The 24,480-nt window shown below is 38.0% G+C and overlaps 1 protein-coding gene and 1 pseudogene across 1 annotated transcript in view; both read right to left on the bottom strand.

The window, feature by feature from the left end:
- The window catches only part of SOX30 (SRY (sex determining region Y)-box 30), a 54,297-nt gene that overhangs the window by 14,965 nt on the left and 14,852 nt on the right, over window positions 1-24,480 (bottom strand). Inside the window, exon 5 of the mRNA XM_008591995.1 lies at window positions 17,851-18,343. Coding sequence (XP_008590217.1) covers window positions 17,851-18,343 — 493 coding nt within the window. The remainder of the gene's footprint in view (window positions 1-17,850; window positions 18,344-24,480) is intronic.
- On the bottom strand, window positions 887-1,587 carry LOC103607499 (annotated as a pseudogene).

The raw sequence follows: 24,480 nt of genomic DNA, 5'->3' as shown, positions 1-24,480 counted from the left end.
GATAGACCCAAATACAATAATAGTAGGGGATCTTAACACCCCTCTCTCAGCATCAGACAGATCATCTAAGGCAATAAATCAACAGAGAAACACAGGATTTAAACTGCACTCTAGACCAGTTGGATCTGGCAGATATCTATACATTTCATCCAACAACTACAGAATATACATTCTTCTCATCAGCACATGGAACATTCTCCAGGATAAACCACATGCTAGGTCACAAATCAAGTCTCAGCAAATTTTTAAAAATTGAAATCATTTCAAGGATCTTTTCAGACCACAATGGATTAAAACAGATTTTATGTGAAGGTACATAAATATTGGTCATTTGTTTTTATTAGGTGACTGAAATATCAATTCTACTGTCTCCAATAAGGAATCAATAATTACTTTTTTTAATATAAAGGCAATTAAAGTCATTTGTAAAGATAGTATCAATTGAGACTTTGTTGCACTTATATGACTAATCTATTATAAACAAATGCCAATCTTAAAAACAAAATTCCAGTAAGTACAAGTACGGTTACACCAAGTACAGATAAGAAAATACAAGGGGCTCACTGGCTATGCTACACCAAATAGATGAAAAAGTAAAATTGATTTTATACCATAGGTCTATATAAGGAAATAAAGAAAACCCTATCCTTTCTTTCTGCATATAAGCTTAGATTTCTTATACAAATAACAGAATGCTTCATTTCATTCCCTTCAATAAGATGGATTTCTTAGAAAAAGATTGAGAAGAGTTGATAACCAATTCCCAAATTTTATGCTTATTTTTTTCTACTTGAATAAATTTCTTGACATATTTAACATACACAGGAAAATCTTTTCAGTAAATTGAGCGCTTGAGTCTACAAATGTCTTGAAGATCTCTGGCAAGTTACATGTATCCCACGTTGCTTTTAGTTTCCCATCTCTTCTTTGCTTCAAACCCTCATGAGAGTTTCTTTCTTTTCTGAGCAGCCTGTGACTTTTCGGCCTCCTTTTTGACTTATACAAACTTGTGGCAGGCAACTGCTTTGGCAAGTTTTACACCAGGCTCTCAAGTAGCTAGCTGGTTGCTAAGCTCCTCAGCCTCAATTTTCCACTCCTCCACAGCCAATCTATCTTCTTTTCAAGGCCTGTCAATTACAGGTCTGTCAATTTTTTTAACAGGGAGTTCAAATCTATCACTGACTCAAAAATACTGAGTAAGCTCCTTCCACTGGGTTTCATTTGAGGACTGTTCACTATGAGATTCTTTTTCATTCTTCAATTTATCTTTTCTGGAGCATTTTCTTTTCTTCCTTCTGAATCTCGAGGTTGAGATTTTCTCTTCAGAATGATTTTTATGCAATTCTTGAAAATTTATTCCACATATTTAGGGGAATTCCAGGAGGACACTCTTCATATGCATTACATTTGTCTCTGTTTCAGTTTTGGTCCATCTGTTGGGAAATCTGAGATTTCTGTTTTTCTAATAATCTCATCCTCTTTATCTTCCTGCAAGTTAAGTTCAGAGTTCTCTAATGTAACTTCATCATCAGAATCCAACTCAACATCACTTCTATTTAGACCAGGAGGTAGGAGCCTACTCCACATCTTTTCTTTTAAAGACCTACCTTCCAGGTCCAAAGAAATCAGATCTTACTTTTTGTGGTTTCGTCCAGGCTCATCAGTTTTTGGCTCTCTGAAACATCCTAACCAAAACACTCTCTTGGCTTTTTAAGAGGAAGGAGTCTAGCATCTTACTGCTTCAATTCGAATCCTGACTCTGACATCTACTAGTGGTATGAATAAATCATTAAACATCTCTGACCCTCGGTTTATCTGTAACACAGGAATAATTATATGGTCAGGAAGTGACCACCCAGGCAGCCATCTTAACCCAGTAAAATGTTGAATAGCAGTGGTGAAAATGGGCATCTTTGTGTTGTCCTGATCTTATCGGAAAGCGTTCAGTTCTTCATTATTGAATATGATGTTAGCTGTGGGTTTTTTTTTTTTTGTCTTTTTTCCGTGTCCGGCAACGGATCACAACCCTCAGTGTCGCCCCCGTACCGGACCAGGACCGGCAACGGGATCGCAACCCTCGGTGCTGCCCCCGCACCTCGCTCAGCCAGTGAGCGGGAACCGGTCTGTATGTGGGATCCGAACCCTCGGCGGGAGCGCCGCCGCGCTTCCCAAGCGGCGCACTAGCGCAGTGCGCCACCGGGCCGGCCCCAGCTGTGGGTTTTTGATAAATGTCCATTATCGTGTTGAGAAAGTTCTCTTCTATTCCTAGTTTGATGAATTAGTTTTAAAATCAGTAACTGATTTTTACCATGAAAGATACTGAATTTTGTCAAATGCTTTTTCTGCATCAGTTGAAATGATTATATGCTTTTGTTACTAACTGAAGATGTTGAACCACCCATATATTCCTGTGACAAATCCCACTGGGTCATGGTGTATGGGTTCTTTTAGCATGCTGCTGGATTCATTTTGCTAGTATTTTGTTGAGAATATTTTACACCTATATTCATAAGGTATATTAGAATGTAATTTTTTTCTTGGGATGACTTTGTCTGGCTTTTATAGCAAGTTAATACTGGCCTTAGAAGTGCTCCCTCTTTTTCTATTTTTTGGAAAGGGTTGAAAAGAACTGGCATTAATTCCTCTTTCTATGCTTCCTAGAATTCACCAATGATGCTATCTGGTTCAGGGCTTTCCTTTGTTGGAAGTTTTTAGGTTACTGATTTAATCTTTTATAGGTCTGTTCAGATTTTCTATTTCTTCTTGAGTCAGTTTTGGTAATTTGTGTTTTTCTAGGAATTTGTTCATTTCACCTAGGTTATCTAATTTGTTGGTGTACAATTGTACAAAGTATTCTCTAATAATCATTTTTATTTCTGTAAGATCAGTAGTAATTGTCCCACTTTTCTAATTTAATAATTTGTGTCTCCTCTCTTCTTTTCTTAGTCTAGCTACAGGCCTGTCAATTTTGTTGATTGTTTTTCTTTTTTTGAAAAAAAGATGACTGGTAAGGGGATCTTAACCCCTTGACTTGGTGTTGTCAGCACCATGCTCACCCGGTGAGCTAACCAGCCATCCCTATATGGGATCCGAACCTGTGGCCTTGGTGTTATCGGCACCACACTCTCCTGAGTGAGCTACAGGCTGGTTCCATTGTTGACTGTTTTTCTCTTCTCTACTTCATTTTTCTCTGCTCTAATCTTTATTATTTCCTTCTTTCTGCTTTGGGTTTTGCTTGCTCTTCTTTCTCTAGTTCCTTAAGGTATAAAGTTAGATTGCTGGTTTGAGGTCTTTTTTTTTTACATGTAGGCCATTACCACAGCCACAAATTTCAATCTGAGCCTTCCTTTCAATATAAAATCCCATAAGTTTTTGTATGTTGTGTTTTCCTTTTCATTCATCTCAAAGTATTTTCTCATTTCCCTTGTCATATCTCCTTTGACCTATTGATTGTTTAAAGCTGTGTTGATTTCCACATACATACTTATAAATTTTCCAATTTTTCTTCTGTTATTGATTTCTTGTTTCATTCCATTGTGGTTGGAGAAGACACTTTGTATAGTTTCAATCTTTTTAAATGTATTGAGACTTTTTGTGATCTAAAATATTATGTATTCTAGACTATTCCAAGTGCACTCCAGACGAATGTGTACACGGTTGATGTTATGTGGAGTATTTTATATTTATATATATATATATATATCTGTTAGGTCTAGCTGGTTTATCATGTTGTTCAGTCCTCTCTTTCTTTTTGACCTTCATCCATTATTAGATGGATTTTTGGATGATCTTCTATCCATTACTTAAAGTGGGGCATAAAGTCTCCAACTATTATTGTGGAACTGCCTACTTCTTCCTTCAATTCTGTCAATTTTTGCTTCTTATATTTTGGAACCACGTTGTTGTGTATGTATATGGTTGTAATTGTTATATCTTCTCAATGTATTTATGTTTTTACCAATATGGAATGTCCTTCTTTGTCTCTTGTAACAATTTTTACCTTAAAGTCCATTTTTCCTGATATTATTATAACTTCCCCAGCCCACTTTTGGTTACTATTTGCACAGAATATCTTTTTCAATTCTTCCACTTTCAACTTATTTGTATATTTAGATTTAAATTTAGTTTCTTTTAGACAAGATATAGTTTGAATGTTTTTATTTATTTATTTATTTTATTTTTTCTTTTGTCTTTTTCGTGACCGGTAAGGGGATCGCAACCCTTGGTGTGGTGTTGCCCACACCACGCTCAGCCAGTGAGCGCACCGGCCATTCCTATATAGGATCCGAACCCGCGGCGGGAGCGTCGCTGCGCTCCCAGCGCCGCACTCTCCCGAGTGCGCCACGGGCTCAGCCCTTAGTTTGAATGTTTTTAAATCCATCTGCTGATCTTTACCTTTTAATTGGAGAGTTTAACACATGTGAATTTAAAGTGATTACTGATAAGGAAGGCCTTACTCTGTCATTTTGTTATTTTCTACAAGTCTTAACGTCTTTATTCCTCATTTCCTCTATTGTAGCCTTTTTTTCTGTGTAATATATTTTTCTAGTGTACCATTTTGATTCCTTCATTTCCTTTTTGCATATTTTAAGTTATTTTCTTAATGGGTACCACAGGAATTACAATTAACATCTGTATTAGTCCGTTTTTGTGTTGCTATAACAGAATACTTGAGACTGGATAATTATAAAGAAAAGAGGTTTATTTGGTTCACGATTCTGGGACAGCTACATCTGGCTTGGGCCTCAGGCTCCTACTCATAGCAGAAAGCAGCAGGGCAGTCAGTGGGTACAAGATCATATGGCAAGAGAAAGCCAGAGAGAGAGAGGGAGATGCCAGAGTCCTTTAAACCACCAGCTCTGGTGGGAACTAATAGAGCAGGAACTCACTTTCTACCCCACCCCAGGGAGGGCATTAATCTATTCATGAGGGATCAACTCCCCCACCAATGACCCCAACTGCTTCCAAAATTGCCAAGTTGGGGATCAGATTTCACCATGAGCTTTTGGCAGGGGACAATATATCTGAACTCTATCAATGCCCTAAATTTATAACAATCTTGTTTATATTGATAATAACTTCAGTGGCATATAAAATCTTTGCTCATATATAGTTCCACTTCACTTTCTGTTATCACTGTCACAAATTATATCTTTATACATTTTATGTTCATCAACATACATTTATCTTAATTATTTTATGCATTTGCCTTTTAAATTATATAAGGAAAAAAGAGGAATTACTAATCAAAAATACAATAATATAGACTTTTTTTTTCCTTTTTGTCTTTTTTTTTTACTGACCGGTAACGGGATCGCAACCCTCAGTGTCGCATCTGTACCGGGGACCAGCAACAGGATCGCAACCCTCCGTGTTGCGCCCGCACCGCACTCAGCCAGTGAGCGGGAACCGGTCTCCACATGGGATCCAAACCCTCGGCGGGAGCGCCGCCACACTCCCAAGCGGCGCACTCTCCAGTGCGCCACTGGGCCAGCCCCAGACTTTTATATCTACCTATGTCATAACCTTTCCCAGTGTTCTTCATTTCTTACATGGCTTTAATTTATTATCTAGAGTGCTTTCATTTCAGCCAAAAAGGACTCCTTTTAGGATTTGTCATAGAGCAGGTCTACTAATGAAAAAATTACTCAGCTTTTGTTTATCTGGGAATATGTTAATTTCCCCTTCATTTTTTTTTTCCTTTTTGTCTTTTTTTGTGACCGGTAACGGGATCACAACCCTTGGTGTCGCGCCCGTACTGCGACTGGCAACGGGATCGCAACCCTCGGTGTCACGCCCACACCGTGCTCAACCAGTGAGCGGACCAGTCTCTACATGGGATCCGAACCCTCAGCGGGAGTGCCGCTGCGCTCCCAAGCACCACACTCTACCAAGTGCGCCACCGGGCCGGCCCTCCCCTTCATTTTTGAAGGACAGTTTTGTCAGTTATAGAATTATTGGCTGCTATGATTTGAATGTGTACCCTCCAAAATTCAGGTGTGGCCAATATGATAGTATTAAGAGGTGTGGCTTTTAAGAGCTGATTGGGCCATAAGTATTCCTTCCTCATGAATGGGATTAGGTGTCCTTACATACAGGCTTGACAAAGGGAGTTAGTTCTCTCTTGCCCTTGCAGAGCATGCAGTAGGAAGACCCTCACCAGATGTCAGCACTATGATCTTGGACTTTTCAGCCTCTAGTTCCATGAGAAATAAATTTCCGTTGTTTATAAATTACTCATTCTTGGGCTCCCGCAGAGGGTTCGGATCCCATGTGGAGACTGGTGCCCGCTCACTGGCTGAGCGTGGTGTGGGCGCGACACCGAGGGTTGCGATCCCGTTGCCGGTCCCCGGTGCAGATGCGACACCGAGGGTTGCGATCCCGTTGCTGGTCAGTAAAAAAGACAAAAAGGGAAAAAAAATAAAATATAATATAATAAAATAATAAATTACTCATTCTTAGGTATTCTGTCATAGCAGCACAAAATAGACTAAGACATTGATTTTTTTTTTCTTTTAGCACTATGTAAATCCATTGCTTCCATGGTTTCTGATTAGAACTTGGCTGTTAACATTATTGAGAATCCCCTGTACATGATGAGTCATTTCTCTCTTACTGTTTTCAAGACTCTTTCTTTATCATTGGCTTTTGACAGTTTGATTATAACGTATCTTGGTGTGGATCTATCTCTTTTTTTTTTTTTTTTCCTTTTTTCGTGTCCGGCAACGGATCGCAACCCTCAGTGTCGCGCCCGTACCGGACCAGGACCGGCAACGGGATTGCAAACCTCGGTGTTGCTCCCACACCTCACTCAGCCAGTGAGTGGGAACCGGTCTGTATGTGGGATCCGAACCCTTGGCGGGAGCGCCACTGCGCTCCCAAGCAGCGCACTGTAGCAGTGCGCCACCAGGCCGGCCCGTGGATCTATCTCTTTAGGAATTTATCCTACTAGGTGTTCATTGTAGATTCATATCTTTCTTCAAATTTGGGAAGTTTTGAGACATTATTTCTTCTTTCCTCTCTCTCCTCTTATGGGGCTCCTATGATGTTTATGTTGGCATACTTGATGTTATCCCACAGATCCCATAGGCTCTATTCAATTTTCTTCATTCTACTTTTTCCTCCTTAGACTGGATACTTTAATTTACCTATGATCAGGTTCATGGATTCTTTCTTTTGCCTGCCCAAGTCTCCTACAGAAGCCCTCTAATGAATTTTCCATTTCAGTTACTGTAATTTTCAGCTCCAGGATTTATATATGATTCATTTTATTTCTATCTCCTTATTGATATTCTCCTTATTGAGAAATTATTCTCCTGGTTTCCTTTAGTTCTTGGTCCATAGTTTCCTTTAGCTCATTGAAAATATACAAGACAGATAATTTAAACTCTCTGTCTAGTTGTCCAATATCTGGGCTTCCTCAGAGACAGTAACTGTTAATTTTTTCTCTGTGAATGCTGTGCTTTCGTGTTTCTTTGCATACCTTGTAATTTTTCTTTTTTTGTTTAAAACTGAACATTTTAAATATTATAATGTGATGCCTCCAGAAATTAAAATCTTCCGGGCCGAGCCCGTGGCGCACTTGGGAGAGTGCAGCGCTGGGAGCGCAGCGATGCTCCCGCAGCAGGTTCGGATCCTATATAGGAATGGCCGGTGTGCTCACTGGCTGAGCACGGTGTGGGCGACGCCACACCAAGGGTTGCGATCCCATTACCGGTCACAAAAAAGACAAAAAAAAAAAAATCTTCCCCCTACCCGGGGTTTGTGGCTGCTGCTCATTTAGGGTTGTACTTGTTTATTTGGTTAGTTAGTTTTCTTAATTATTTTTGTAAAGACTGTAGTCTTTGTTATGCATTATTATTGAAATCTCTGTTCCATTAGCTTACTGGTCAGCTAGTGATTTGACAGAGATTTCCTTAAATATCTAGAGACAAAAATAAAACAAAAAATATTTTCCTAGTCCTTGTCAGTCTCTGAGTTGGGGCACTCCTTCAATGCTTAGTCAGGCCATTTTCAATTCTGCCTTAGTCTTCACACTCTGCTTACAAAGAGCCTAAAGAACAGTCAAAGGTGAAAGCTCAGGGTCTTCTCAGGTGTTTTCTGAGCAGGCACTTAGCTCTGTGCATGTGTGTGATCTTTTGGACTGCCAAGGATAGGTGGCAGGTTTTCAAAGCCTTATTCCCATGTATCTCCTTCTCCAGTCTCTTCTAAGCTTTTCTGTCTGTCTGCTGCTTACCCTGTGTGTTGTCCCTTGCCCCAGACAGCTGTGGGTAACAAATGCCTTTTAATATTTTCCACAACTACCCATGAAAGACTACACCAGCCCAGAGAGAGTTCTGAGGGGAGTAACAAAGGCCAGCCCCTGAAGCAATCCTTCAGGGAGTCACCAGACAGGTCAAAATGCACAATCACATTTCTTTAAAAACAAGGCCTGTGCTGCCTCCTCTATCAGCAACAAGCCACATGAGGTACCTCAGTCAATGTCCGCTTGGACATTGCCAAGCTGGAAAATGGGGGATGGTAGGAAGGTAAACAAAACTATGGAACTCTCTCTTGCCAAAATTTAGCTGCTTCATTCTTTATTAAGCACCTCCCCCAGTTGTTCTAAGATTTTGATTAAATCCCAGAGTTTTAAAAAGTTGATTTTGACAGTTTTGCCAGCTTAATTGTTACTCCAGTGGAGGGACAGATTCTTGGAACTCCCTACTCTGCCCCTCTCAGTGACATCCTTCCTCAACAGAGTTTTGTGGTTTTGAGAGCATAAGTTTTGCACTTCTTTTGTTATATTTATTCCTAAGATTTAAAAATTCTTTTTGATAGTATTGTAAATGGAATTGCTTTCTTTATTTCATTTTCTGTTTGTTCATTGCTACTGTATAGAAATGCAATTGATTTTTTGCATATTGGTCTTATATCCTATAAACCCGCAGAATAAACTTCCCCCAGCTCCACATCCCAGGGCCCCAGTGAGGCCCCAGTTTGACCCCAAAATATATTTTTTTTGACATATTTCAAGATGGCTAATTCAGGAAGACTGGAAAAACAGGATTGGCTAGAAGGTTGTTTCTTTGGAAAGAAATTTACATCTTTAAATGCAAACAATGAAGCCCCCCTCCTTTGGCTACTATCTATTCTTTTTGAGGCAGCTGTGAGACTGTCTGAATTGTTTTCATTTGCATACGAGATGTCTCTACTAAACTTTAACTTATGACTTCCTTCTTTCACCTGTGACAACACCTACCCCAAGAACTTCAGAGAAACCCGGTAGCAGGCCACTGTTCTGTTTACCTCCCCCCACCTTCTCTCTCTCATGAACTCTGGTATATAAGCTTTGTACTCCCATTGGACATCACTCACTTTTGATTCCCCCGTGCTTTGCCCCTTTCCCAGCACAGTACATAGTAAAACTTTATGCTTTTTCTTCATATTGATCTAAATTTGTCAGTGATTTTTATTAATGAACGTTTAGGGGTGAAGAAGTTCTCTACTTTGGCCCCTATACTTCTATATAGCTCTATTCCATCTTCCCCTTTGTTGTGCAATTGTTATACAAATTACATCTATCTATGTTACTAATCCAACAATTATTGTTATAATTATTACTTTATATAATTTTATGTCCATTAAATAAACTTTCAGAAGCAAGAGAACAGCAAGTACATATTTATGGAGTATGTTATATTAACTTTCTTATTTACCATTTCTGGTTCTCCTTATTTCTATGTTATAGGATCCCCCGCCCAAAATAATAATTATAAATTATTTTATACAATTGCTTTTTAAATCTGTGAAAGAGAAAAAATATGTATTTATTCTGTCTTTTATAATTACTTATTTACCTTTACTGATGATAACTGGCATTCCAACTATCATCAGGGGCACTTACTTTCAGCCTAAAAAGCTTCCTTTAATATTTCATATAATGCAAGTTTGCCAACAATGGATTCTCTCCGTTTTTGATTATCTAAGAATGTCTTTACGTTGCCTTCATTTCTGAAAGACAGCTTCAGTGGGATATAAGATTCTTAGTAAACTGTTTTTTTTCAGTACTTTGAATAAGTATTCTGGCCTCCATTGTTTCCAATGAGAAGTCAGCTGTTAATTTTATTGGGTTTCCTGTGTATATGGCGATTCATTTTTCTCTTGCTGATTTCAAGATTTTGTCATTAGCTTTCAGCATTTTATTATGATGTGTCTAGGTATGTATCTCTCTTTGTTTATAATACTTGGAGTTATTGAGCTTCTTGGATGTGTAGATTAATGCCTTTTGACAAATTTAAGAAGTTTTCAACCATTATTATTTACTTAAAAAAATGTTTTTTGCCAGCTGGCCAGTATGAGGATTGAATCCAGGATCTTAGTATCAGCTATTATTTTTGAATATTTTTAATGCTCCTTTCTCTTTCTCCTCTCCTTCTGGTACTTCTATTACACACACATTGGTCTGTTTAATGTTGGCTCTGTTTCAAAGTGATTCTGAGACCCCATTCACTTTTCATCATTATTCTTTTCTCTGTGTTCTTTAGATTGCATAATACCTGGCAGTCTATTTTCAGTTTTGCTGATATTCCCTTTGCCCGTTGAATTCTGCTGTTGAGCCCCTCTAGTGAATTTTTTTTTTTCCTTTTTGTCTTTTTTCGTATCCGGCAATGGATCGCAACCCTCAGTGTCGCGCCCGTACCGGACCGGGACCGGAAACGGGATCGCAACCCTCGGTGTTGCACCCGCACCTCGCTCAGCCAGTGAGCGGGAACTGGTCTGTATGTGGGATCCAAACCCTCGGCGGGAGCGCCGCCGCGCTCCCAAGCAGCGCACTATAGCAGTGCACCACTGGGCCGGCCCTTTAGTGAATTTTTCATTTTGGTTATTGATGAGTTCAACTCCAGAATTTCTACTTGGTCTTTTAATAATTTCTATGTCTTTATTAATATTCTCTATTTGATGAAACATCATCATATAATTTCCTTCTTTAAGCATGATTTCATTTAGCTGTTTGAACATGTTTATAATAGCTTTGAAGTCTTTGTCAAATCCAACATCTAGGCCCTCTTACAAGCAGTTCCTTTTGCCAACCCCCTCCCCCTTTTTCCTGTATATTAATCACATTTTCCTGTTTCTTTGCATGTCTCATAATTTTTTGTTGAAAAAACGGACATTTTGGTTAATAGATTGTGACTACTCGGGTAATATTCCCTACCCCCACTCCAGGGCTTGCCTTTATTGTTGTTTGCTTGTTTATTCGTTTAATGACTTGGCTAGATTAAATTAAGTTCCAGCAGTGTGAAACCTTGAATGTCACTCCTTAGAGGGAACAGAGTTGAGCATAAACATACACATCGTGGATGACATTGGTTTTAGCAGGGCTCTTTTTGAATGTCTCTTTTCCTGATTTGTCTGTTAAGCCATCCACATCAGTTGATATAACACCCAGCTGTTAGGCTCCAGTAATTGCTGGCTGATTGCGCCACTGTTTTTAACAATGCCCTGGAGCACAAAGTGCTTCACAGTCTGATCCAAATAAAGAGGTGAGTCTGATCCAAATAAATTGAGACAGAGTCACTTCTTGAGGAGTCTTTGAGGTTTGTTCTGGCCCCAGGGGGCTCTTCTTAACTCTCTCTCTGGTGAACCAGCCTACCTAAGAGCTTGTTGCTCTTAATTAAGAGGAGCTACAAACCTCCTCTAATTTGCTTACCACCAAAATCTCTATTGTTTTCAAGAGAAACCCTTAGGCTGTAACTTCACCATATTCTGTTTCCAATAAAGTCAAGTTCCTCTGGGGAGAGCTTCTGAGCTCTCTGTTTTTATGTACTGACTCTCCCCTTTGGCAAAACCTGCAGTCTTCTGGGCTTGCCTCTCCCAGCATAGAATGTCTGTTCTACAAGTGACTTGGGGCAAGAATAATTGGGATCTCAGAATTCTCTGCCTGTCAGGCTTGGGGTCAAGTCACTGTCCTATGAGTAAGGCATAGGTAAAAGAAAAGAATTTCCAACCTCTTGGTCTTATTCAGCATCAATTTAGTCTCTTTAATTCAGAGTTGAAATGGATGAGAAATGGTGCTCCTCCCTGTAAGGTACTATATCCCTTGATGAGGAGTTGAGGGACTACATCCCTGTTTTCTTGGCTACACCTCCCAGAATGAGGCTTCCATCAAGCAATTGGGGCTGGGCATAGAGGACGGAGTACTTAATGGCTCAACTGTTATAGACTCTTGCTGCTCTTATTAAGTTTTAGGAAATTTTATTGAATAAATGTTTTTTCATTTGTAGTATGCCCTTAGTACAATTTCCAGAGACTTTAAATGGTTGGCTTTTACAATAGTTTTTACCAGTTATGCTTATTTGCCAGAGTGGGTCCACGCAGCTCCTCATGCTGCCATTCCAGAAATGGAATTCCTTTTTGCTTTTTAACCATTTCATTCTATTTATATTCTTGAGTTTTGTTATGAGATCCAGTTAAGTTACTTGTAAACAGTTTGATCCTTTCAGATCTTGCTTTTAAGAATTTTCAGATGGGACTACAGCATATTTATTCTAGGGCTATCGGAAGCAAGACCCTTCTGAGTAAGATTTTCCAATTTGGTTAGTGGAACTATTCTCAGTGCTGTTTGAGTGGTAGGCACTGTACTGTCTGATCCTTTCAGGTTGTTCTTTCACCAGCCTTGAATAGTTTCCTCACAAGTGTGCACTAATCAGTACTTAGCTGAATAGTCAAGAAGGACCTTAACAGATATCTAGAGTTCCCTCTGTTTGCAGCTCTCCTCTCTCTGGTATTTTATCCTCAGAAATTTAGCTGATTTGATCTCACTGGACTCAAAGGTCTGTCTCAACTCAGAGACTCTGCCAGGATCTGCTTGTGGTTTCTCCTCCCTGAACTGTGGTTCCAGGCCAGTAAGCTAAGAAATTGTAGGACTGAACTCGTTAATTTCCTGTCTCTCAGGGATTACTGCTCTTTACTGCCTGATGTCCACTGTCTTGAAAACCATATCTTCACATATTTTGTCCTTTTTTTTTTTTTATTTCAGGTGAAGTAAATCCAGTTCCTATTACTGCATTCTGGCTGGAACAGAAGTCATCTTTCTTCATTTGAAATATTGATTTTTACTCTCTTTCTGATTTTCAATTATTTTAAATTCATGGGATGTTAACCCTCCTATTTGTAGGGTCTACAAACTCTTGTTCTTAATGAATCTTTTCTACATGTTCTATAATTTTTTAAAGCCCATCTTTAATAATAATTTCCACCCTTTGGAAATCCTAAGTGACCCAAGGGTAAAAGTGTTCCTCTAGAGCAGATGCCTCAAGCAATCACCAGCTCAGGACCAGTTTGTACGTTAATTCTCAGTTTAGAAATGAAGGCATCAAGTGGACAGTGATTTCAGATTCTGAACTGGTGTGCAATGCACCTTGGGGTTTTGATTTCAAATGTTAATCACATGCAGCCCTATGTAAAAATAAGTATCTCTTTGTACTTTATGTGGATCAGTGATAAAAAATTTTATATTCCTTTTATCGAGGTTGAAAAGCACTTCCAGGGTCTTGCCTTTATGGAGAGGTTTGTTTCAATTTCCACCTTGAGCAATGTTAAGACCTCATCTCTTCTCCTTATAGAAGCATTAAAACCCAAGTTTATAACCACTGGGACTATTTCTGAATCAGAAAACTATTTCCAGGACCATCGTAACTACTTTACAGCTTGTTGGTCATTTTGGTACATGGGATTTATTTTCCTTTTTGGTGAGTTCAGCTAGGTGTTAAATTATTCATATTTAAATTCAACATTTCTAGGTAGTTATATCACCAAGGTATTTTTAACTATGTCTATTACGTTTTGGGACTATAGTTTTCCCTCCCCCATAAATGTTTAGGCAAAAGTTTGTGTATGTACACAGATATGCATTATTGAGGGAAGAGTCCATAACATCAATCAAATTCTTAAATGGGTCTGTGCCCAAGAAAAGGTTAAGAAGAATTGCTCTTAACCTCTGATCTGTTTGCCTAAAATGTTGTAATTAAGATGCTATTTATTCCTACAAACCCAGGAATTCTTTAGACATACATTCCCTACCATAAACATCTGAATATATTTTCTACATATTTCAAGTTCATAAATCCTCATTTGTCATTCATATCCTTTCTATATCCCTAATTGCAATAGATTTTAAACACATTTTTTAACTCAGTGTTCAACGGAATGAGGATCCTACATATCTCCCTTGAATGTGAAAGTAAAAATATACTGCAAGAAGGAAGAGTAGGGCGTGGGGGAAAAAAATCTGAGGATAATATAGTACACAGAAAGAAAATGTTTAATAAACACAGTATAAAGATGGTTAAGATTTGAAAGTGGAAGAAGATGGCAGCCCTCAAAGACAGGGATCAGCACTTCTGAGTGTCCATTTGCTTTATAAAATGATAACTTGATTAAACTGTTAACCTACTTGATATGTATTCTAGATACACAGGACAAAATGAACTGTTTGGCAAAAAAAAAAAACAAAAAAAAAAAACTTAATAAGATAACAGGTTTGGTTTTTTCTATTTTTTTTTTTTGGCAGCTGGCTGGTATAGGGATCGAACCCTGGACCTTGATGTTATCAGCACCATGCTCTACCAGTTGATCTAACCAGCCAGCCCTAAATAAAATAAATATAATAAATATATAAAATAAATTAATAAATTATATATATATATATAATTTATTAATTTATATATCTCAAATGTCTATTATAATTATGGTATTAAAATGGTTGAATAATAATTATTATTCAACCATTTTAATACCATAATTATAATAGACATTTGAGATATATAAATATTTTTACTTGTATATCTATATATAATTTATTAATTTATTTTATATATTTATTATATTTATTTTATTTAGGGCTGGCTGGTTAGATCAACTGGTAGAGCATGGTGCTGATAACATCTACATTAATAAATTATATATATATATACAAGTAAAAATATTTATATATCTCAAATGTCTATTATAATTATGGTATTAAAATGGTTGAATAATAATTATTATTATAGATGTATATAGTAATATAATATACAATAATATTATAATGATTATATATTACTATATATTATATATATTACTATAGTTATACATAATTATGTTTGGGGACTATTTATACTTATATATTATTATATATTATATACGATGTAGTAACACATAATTATTATAATATACAATATATAATCATATATTTTGGCCAAACACTTCAGTATATATTACTAAAATCACATATAATATATAGTAATATATAATCATTACAATAATTGTTGTTATAATCTACACATAGATGAATTAGGTTAGGGAAGAAATATTCTTTATAGACAGTTCCATTACCAGTTGGGAAAGGAGAAAAACTGAGAGAGAATCAATTTCGTCATTTAGCCAGGCAAGATTTCCCTGAAATATACTATCTATACAAGCACAAATAATTAGATTATCCATTTCCTTGGGAAAATTATCATCAGATGCATACATGTAGAAGTCAGAAAGGTAAGTGGAAATTATTACAATTTATAAGGCTGATCTTCTGTTTGGGAAAACTACATGTAGCTTAATGTTTATAGTTGACATACTACTTTGACATTCTTAAATGAAATAAAATTCAGTATAATACTTATTCACTTCATTTGGTTCTTCCAAAAGCATTATTAAGTAGCAATAACAGTAGTAAAGAAAAAGGTACAGTTTCTGTCTTCTAAGAACTTACCTCCAAGAGCTTCCTTTTAAAATGTTCTTTAAAGTATTTGATGATTGCTACATTAACAGCGAAATCCTATAAGCCTTGACATGAGTAAGGAAGATAGATTTCTTGTGATTTAATCCATTTAATATATAAGGAAACATTACCTGCCCAAAAGTCCACTTGACTACATGAGTTTTCCATTCAAAAGTACATATTTCCCATATAATTCTCTGCTAGCAACAAACAGCTGTCAGTCAAGAGGAGCTGTTACACTGAGAAGTCCTACTGATGTAGTCAAAAAAAGCAAATACGGAATTCAATATCAGACAGACAAACCTAACTTGGACTACTGGCTCTGCCACTGTGTAACTCTGACAAAGCTCTTTAACATCTGATCAATTCATTTATCTGAAAACATAGGGGAGGGCCAGTCCGTGGCTCACTCGGGAGAGTGTGGTGCTGATAACACCAAGGCCACGGGTTTGGATCCTATATAGGGATGGCCAGTTGGCTCACTTGGGAGAGCATGGTGCTGACAGCACCAAGCAAGGGTTGAGATCCCCTTACCAGTCATCTTTAAAAACAACAACAACAACAAAAACATAGGGGAGCATTATACCCAAGTCACAGAGAATTACATACAAAAATGGTTAGCTCTCAAAATGCTAAAAAGAAGATAAGTATAACAAACAAATTAACAAATAAACAATAACAGCTAGAGTGAGATCATGGGATACATTCTAGCTGACTTTTTTTCTCCTTTCCTGTGAGTGAATACCGTCCCAGCCTTTCCTATATCATGAAATGGATTATGTAACAGATAAAATTTCTGCAATTTTAGTTATAGACCTCAAGATTCTAACTAAGGCCAAGTGTTCCCAAATCTACTCATTTATTAAATTTCACCTATGCCCTTAACACTCATCTTATATCTAGGAAACATTTTGTAAAATTCTCCAAAATTCTTATAAAATCCTAGATCCTGCTAGATAGCAGTGAGAAGAGTTTATCAACCCCTGGCCTTAGAAGTCTCTTGAGGTTTGATCCCTTGAACTAAAAGACTTCTACAAGCTGCTAAAGATAAAAAGAGCCTACATAAAACAAAACAAACCCCAGATAGTAAAATCTCTTTTTCTCCTGACCTAATCCCCTAGTTTTCACTTTCTTGCAGTTCTGAGCTAAGGACACAAAAGCAAGCAATCTCATTATGAATTGAAGCAACATAATATATACCTCAAAAGTTGTTTCCTTTGAGGAGTGGGTATGTCCAAGTGGGGAATAGTTTTACTTTCTAGGTAAGTAATAATAGAAGATTGGTGTCAGACACTTAGCCCTCCAATCTCGATAGTAACCATCTCTGTCTATACATTTAACAGCAATTGAAAAATAGAAGCTAATAGTGCTCTGTCACTTGTAAGGAAGTTCAGTTCTATCCTCCAAAATGAAAAATGAAAAATTTGTTTTCCCTAGATACTTCCTTACGAAAATCAATTCTTTTATTGATAATATACATGGAAAATTTTCTGGTTTGGTAAAAAGGGCACTGAGAGGAAGTATAACTTTGGACTAGTCAGTTAACCTTTTAGACCAAGTATCCTCCTCTATACCCTTGCTATTCAAAATGTGGTCACAAATAAGCAGAATTGGCATCACTTGGGAGCTTGTTAGAAATACAAAATATCAGGCATATTATATGACAATACCGGATACTACTATACATACCCTGGACCTAATGAATCAGAATCTGCATTTTAACAAGATACCACATAATTTATATACACATTAAAGTTTGAGAAACACAGCTCTATACAATCGGGGTTCTGACTAAATGATCTTAAGGTCCCTGATACGTGTTTCTCATGAAGAATTATATCTGACAACACCGTAGCCAATATTCTCATATAGCAAGAGTGGACTAGGGCTGAGTAGCAGCTGCCACATTAGATGCACTCTCTCTAACTCCACCAGTCCTCATCTGGCCCCCTTCATCTATTTTTGTTAATTGCTTTGCTCCTATTCAGCCTCTACATTAGATTCCAAGCAGAATTGAGGAAGTCCCCTTTTCAGTAAAAAAGAGATGCCTTCAGAGATAAAAATTCATTAACTGTATTTTTTAGGTGAAAGGAAAAAAGTTGTTCATTTACCTTGATGGGAAGTAGTGAGGTCCAGGTAGGAAGTAAGGGTGATGAAAAGAGAATCGCGGTGGTGTCCCAAACAGTGTGGCTGGATGGCCAAGAGGAGGGGGCTGGTAGACATGTGAATGTGGAATGGGAGGAGCCTGGGGGATTGAAGCACTTCTTGGACAAGTGGAAATGCTGGGATATTCCTTGGGAGGTTGGATGGTCGAGGTTACAAATCTGGCATGGGCAGTACTTGCACTAGTTGGAATCCTGTTGGTGCTCTCCAGAGAGACTGGAGTGGGTCTCTTCACAGAGTGACTGGCTCCAGAATGCAGCTGATGAGTGTCCGTTTGGGAAGGCCCAGCAAAGCGCTGGGATGGGAGTGCTGGGTGGAGGGGCAGACTTGGACCTGGGATTGCCACCTGGGTAGTACTGGAGACGTTGGGCTGGAAAAGTGTGATGGGGCTTGGGCGCTGGACCGTAGGTGTGGGCAGCTGAATGGCAGATGGGGCTTCACCTTTAAAATAAATATAGCATAAGTCAAGCATTAATTGAGTCACTCCATGATTTTCTTTTTTTGGTAAAATTTAATAAACTGTACAAGCAGAAGCCTTCACCGACCACCTTACCTAATAGCATCATTATATCAAGCCACTCTATTTCCTTTATAACATGTTGAACTAAATGAAATCATCTTGTTTTATTTATTTACATTTTTTGTCTCTTTTCCATCTAGACTCTAGTGCCATGAGAAGAGAGAACTTTTCTGTTTTGTTCACTACTGTATCCCCAGGGCATAAAATGCTGGCTGACACAGAATAGGCCTTCAACAAATATTTTGTGGATGAATAAAGAAATGAATAAAATTACTGATAGATAAAGTGAAAGAATGAATACACACAAATGCTGGTATGCTTATATAAATATTTCTAAGAGAAATAATATGAAACTATGGACAGTAGTTACCTTTAAGGAGCTATCATCTGAAGAGAGAGGACAGGGCAGTGGGTTACTTTCATTTTATACCTATTGGTACTATCTGAATTTTCTATTTATCTAAATATATTAATTTTATTTTTTAATATTAATAGGGATTTCAGAGCAGCAGTATGGGTCATTATTCTTTTATTTTGTATACTTCGTTATATCAAACTAAATTATAAATGTCATTTAATTTTTAGTTGAAAATAACTTGAACAATTAATAAAAGTGTTACACTCTATTGCATTCAATGTGAATACAGAAGGAAATTTCCAAGTGAGACTAGGACTTGCCACAGATCAACTATTTATGAAAGCAATGAAAGGAATACTACTGCAGTAGGCATAATGGATATGGCAGAATTTTTAAAGGTAGGTGAAACAATTATGTGCTTTATCTTTCTGTTCCTGAAGACAGTACTCCTGATTGAGTTGCTGAGTTATTCAAATGACATAACCTAAATTAAACCAAACTGTCCTAAAGAAATACAGATAGAAACGATAGCAATAGAGTCATGATCTCGTTTATTTCAGTGAATTAGGTGTCTGTTAATAAATAACATGCAATCCATGAACAGACTCTGTGCTTAGAAATGTCTCTGTCAGAGAATGAAAGAAAATGTGGATCTTTCAGCCTTATCCAGGTAGTATCTCCCTCTCATTCCTTCTATCTAGATAATGCCCTCTTAAACCTGGAAGTAGGGGGGCCGGCCAGGTGGCGCACTGCTACAGTGCGCAGCTTGGGAGTGCGGCGGAGCTCCCGCCGAGGGGGTTCGGATCCCACATCCAGACCGGCCGCTCACTGGCTGAGCGAGGTGCGGCGCAACACCAAGGGTTGCGATCCCGTTGCCGGTCCCGGTCCAGTACGGGCGCGACACTGAGGGTTGCGATCTGTTGCCGGTCACGAAAAAAGACAAAAAAAAGGAAAAAACAAAACAAAACCCTGGAAGTAGGGAATTAAGAGACATATCCATCTGTTTCAAGATGGACTCTGACCCAGTGAACTATAGGACTACGGTATAAGTGAACCTGTCTTGATTCTCAACTGAGGACCTTACATGAACTAGCCCTCCCATCTGTGAGGTACAGGCACTCCCTATTCAGGCTTTTCCTGATTTATCAAGCACAAAATAATTTCCCTTCTCTTTGTTGCCTCCAATGCTTGTAAATCTATGGTTTATTATGAAATGGTTTAAATCTTTGCAATTATTTGTTAATAGTTCCTTGCTTGAGAGCAGGAACTATTTTATTCATGTTCACATCCCCAGTATCTAACACAGAACCTAGTTAATAAAAAATAGTTAAAAGAGGTATAAACAGATGAAAGAATAAACTATAGCTGATAGTATTTCTACCACTGATCTGGTGTAAAGAGATCTGAAACTTCTCTAAACAACTATGAAGCTGGGCGGACTTCTAAAATCTCTCAAAATTTTATTAAGTGAATTATCACTGTACTCAAGACATTTGCTCCAAAAATCTGCCTCTGATGCAGATTTCTTTTTCCTATACCCAGTACAAGAAGCTCTTAGTCTTCAGCAAAGAAGTATGGTCATTCTACGCAAAAGAAAAATAAATTAAAAGACCTGTACAGAATCATTGATAAAGTTTCAATTACTGAAGAAGGAAGGGACACATCTTTTACCAAATGTTCTTTTCTACCAAAGATATTCCTATAAAAGGAAGTGGCAGTGAGGCACAGGGTGATAATCACGCATTCATTTAATTCAACAAGTATTCATTAAGCAACTAACATATGCAAGGCACTGTTTTGGTCCAAGGTCAAAAATTAGATACATAGAGAGTTACACAGAAGTATAATAAAGATGTCCTAAATGTCAAAATTCAGGTTGCTAAGTAGGAGGTTAAAATCTGCAATATCCAGTTGTCTCTGATAAACTGTCAGTGAATAGGAAAGACTTGTGAAAAAGGCAGAGCTCTAATGAATCAAACTGTAGATAAGGTATGGTAGAAACTAGCCAGTCACTGTTTTCTCTTCACAGTTAGATTACATTTCCCAGCCTCCCTTGCAGTTAGGAATGGCAACATGGCTAAGGGCTACCCAATGGAATATAAGCCGAAGTTATGTGCACCACTTCTGGGACTGGCCCATAGAGGACTCTAATATGGTCCTCCATGTTCTTTTCCCTTCTGTCAATTTATGCACACCAGTATAGTGGTCTTGGATGCCACATATTAAAGATGACAGAGCTATAGGGTAGAAGTAGTCTGGGTCCGTGAATAATCTTTTGGAAGAGAGCCATCTATCAATCAGAAGCACCCTATAAACTTTATAAGGGTAAAAAAGAAAGCTTTAATTGTGTTTAAACCATTAAATTTTAGAGCTTGTTAAAGCAGCTAGCATTATCTAATCATTACAGGATGTAAAGAGCAGAATTTTAGGTATATAATATAGTATGACAAGAACAAAAGAAAAAAAAGCTTTAAACAATTCCTGCATATCTTCCACTAACCACTCCCAAAGAGGAAAAATCCATCACATGTGCTGAATGGATGAAGGGTATAACCAGGCTTTTGTTGTGTGACAGGGATAAACAGTGAAGGAGTACAAAATGGCAAAAACTGTGAACAGACCAAATTTTTCTATAATAAAAAGCTTTATGAAGGTAATAAGGAAATGAGGACAAGCATGTGGCTGGGGAGAGAGAGAAAGAAAAGAGAGCAAGAGTAAGAGACAGAGAAACAGATAGGAAATTGAGAACTGGGAAGAACAGGCAACTGCTAAGAAAAGCAAGGATCTGGGGAGTGACAAAGGTAATGAAGAGCCCAAGAAGACTTACTATGTGTTGAAACGTGATTCTTCCTTCCCTATCTGCGCAAGAAAACTTACAATAAAGACATACATTATTTTTTCAAGGAATTTTTGAGCCAGATTTGAGTTTCTTATGGATATAATAACACTTTGCTGGAACAGACCTTAAGGCTGGGGAAAAAACACCAGCTTTTTGGGGGTTATAACAGTGTCAGAATGATGGAAGTTTTTTGTTTTGTTTTGTTTTAAGCAAGAGGAGGTAGGTAAAACTAAAATGGTACATGTCTATTACCAAAAATTTAGATAGTATTAAACAATTTTTTTTTCCTTTTTGTCTTTTTTCATGTCCGGCAACGGATCGCAACCCTCAGTGTCGCACCCGTACCGGACCGGGACCGGCAACGGGATCGCAACCCTCGGTATTGCTCCCGCCCCTCGCTCAGCCAGTGAGCAGGAACCGGTCTGTATGTGGGATCCGAACCCTCGGCGGGAGCGCCACCGCGCTCCCAAGCGGCGCACTGTAGCAGTGCGCCACCGGGCCGGCCCCTTAAACAATTTTTAAAGTAAAAATTTAGAGGAAATACATGAATTCAGAAGAGTGAAAGATATCAACTAAGTTAAGATGTAATAAAGAAAAACAATTTCAGGCTTGAGAAATAAAATGTAGAGAATAAGATAATCTAACCAGAAAATTTATATATGTACAAAATGACATTTAAAACCCAGGCTACAATAAGTATAGCTTCTACAAAAGTTCCAAAAGCCATTAAATGAGTTTGAATACAAATATAAAATGAGAATGTTGGTGTAGCTTGCATCAAAGACATTTGATAAAAGATATCTAAAGAGAATTCTGGACTATCGTTCAATAAGCATGATAGAAACTAGGAACAGAAGAAGAGCTTGGGATATGGCATTAAATGTTAAGAGACAGATTAAACACAACACATTATACATAAAAATAATACCAGACAAGAAAGGTATTATAGATTCTATCAAAGAAACAGTAAAATTGTTTTTGTATCTATCCTTTTCTACAACTACGTTATGAACTCTCACAGCAGAGACTGTAAAAACATCTTTACATTTTGTCCCCAGCACAGAGTTTGACCCATAATAGGTTCTTAATAAACTGTAGGTAGTAGAGGAGGCAGGTAGGCAATTATGCAAATGTGGCACTGGAATTTACACAGAAGACATCTGAGATAGAATGAAATGAGGGAGAATACCAAATTATACAGCCAGATTTCAAATAGAACGAGTGAATATCTTAATGGGACAAAAATGTTCTGGAATGATCTGATACAGGACAAATGATTGCTTATTAGAACAAACAGGTTTAGTAGAATACACAAGATAATGAAATAAGCTAGATCAAGAGCCAAATAATGGAGAAAGATTACTGGAAAAACCACGAATTTGATGTGTGAAATATGATGCAGTACTAATCACAACATATTTAAATTTAAGATCCTTACTAACAAGAAAAGACAAAAAATCCCCCCAGGGGATATTCAATTTTTGAAATACAGATATTGGCTAGGGACATTTGGAGCTTGGCTCATCACCAGGTAGCATTACTACCTTCTAAAAAGAGAAGCATCTTGCTTTTGTGGACAGTACAGGGGGAGCAAAGTCCATTTTCCTGGAGTACTCCAGAACCTAGGCTGCTTTCAGGAACATTTCTATGGATTCCCAGGAGCATAGGCAGGAGCTGTGGGCAGCCCCCACTGTCCAGCAGAAGGCAGGAGCATGCATGGGGTCCTAGACAGGAGCCATGGGCAGACCTCACTGCTGGGCAAAAGGCAGGAGCATGCATGGAGTCCTAGGCAGGAGCTGTGGGCAGACCCACAGATTGGCAGAAGGCAGGAGCACACACAGGGTCTTAGGTAGGAGCTATGGGCACCCCCCACTGCCTGTGAGAAGGGAGAAGCACACTGAAAACACCACTTCCACATGGGTGGCCCATCACAGCTACCACCACAGCTGCTGCCACCACAAAAGTAGTTCTCTGCCACAGTAGCAATCACATCCACTGTGCAAGCCTTCCAGTCACTCTACTGCATTGACATAAGGAGAGTCACCAGCAGAGACCAGAATAAAAAAGAGAAAGTCTCTCTCCTCAAAGCCCACCCCAAAGTAACAGAAGAAGCAATTGCTCTACCAGACAACCAGACATCAATGTAGAGATACTAGAAATATGAAAATCCAAGAAAATATGACACCAGCCAAAGAACACAGTAATTCTCAAATACCAGACCCTATACAACAGGAAACCCTTGAAATTACCGACAAGGAATTCCAAGTAACAATCTTAAGGAAACTCACTGAGATATGAGACGGCTCAGACAACATAATGAAGTGAGGAAAAAAAAAAAAAATCCAGGATACAAAGGAAGAAATTTACAAAGAGAGTAATACCTTTAAAAAGAATGTTTTTTAACAGAACTCATGGGTCTGAAAGAGTCATTCAACAACAACAAAAAACATAACTGAGAGCTTAAGCAGCAATCTAGAACAAGCAGAAGAAAGAATTTCTTGAAAGATTCACTCAATGAAATAAAAAACACAACAAATAGCTTAAGCAGCAGGCTAGAAGAAGCAGAAGAAAGAATTTCTGGTCTCGAAGATAGTCTTCTCAAAATAACCCAGGTGGACCAAAAAAAAAAAAGGATTTTTAAAAAATTAACAAAATCTAAGAGAGTCAGCAGACCACCTTAAATGCACAAACATTCTAATCATGGGTGTTCCAGAAAGGGAAGAGAAAGGAAAAAGCACTGAAAACCTATTCAATGAAATAATAATGGAAAACTTTCCAGGTACAGGGAGAGACATGGACCTTTAGATCCAGGAGGCTCAAAGATCCCTAAAAAGATTCAATACAAAAAGATCCTCTCCGGG

Source organism: Galeopterus variegatus, unplaced genomic scaffold (assembly GCF_000696425.1).
Source record: "Galeopterus variegatus unplaced genomic scaffold, G_variegatus-3.0.2 Scaffold7481, whole genome shotgun sequence".
In the NCBI taxonomy this organism is placed as follows: domain Eukaryota; kingdom Metazoa; phylum Chordata; class Mammalia; order Dermoptera; family Cynocephalidae; genus Galeopterus; species Galeopterus variegatus.
This window is presented reverse-complemented; position numbering and strand designations above follow the sequence as displayed.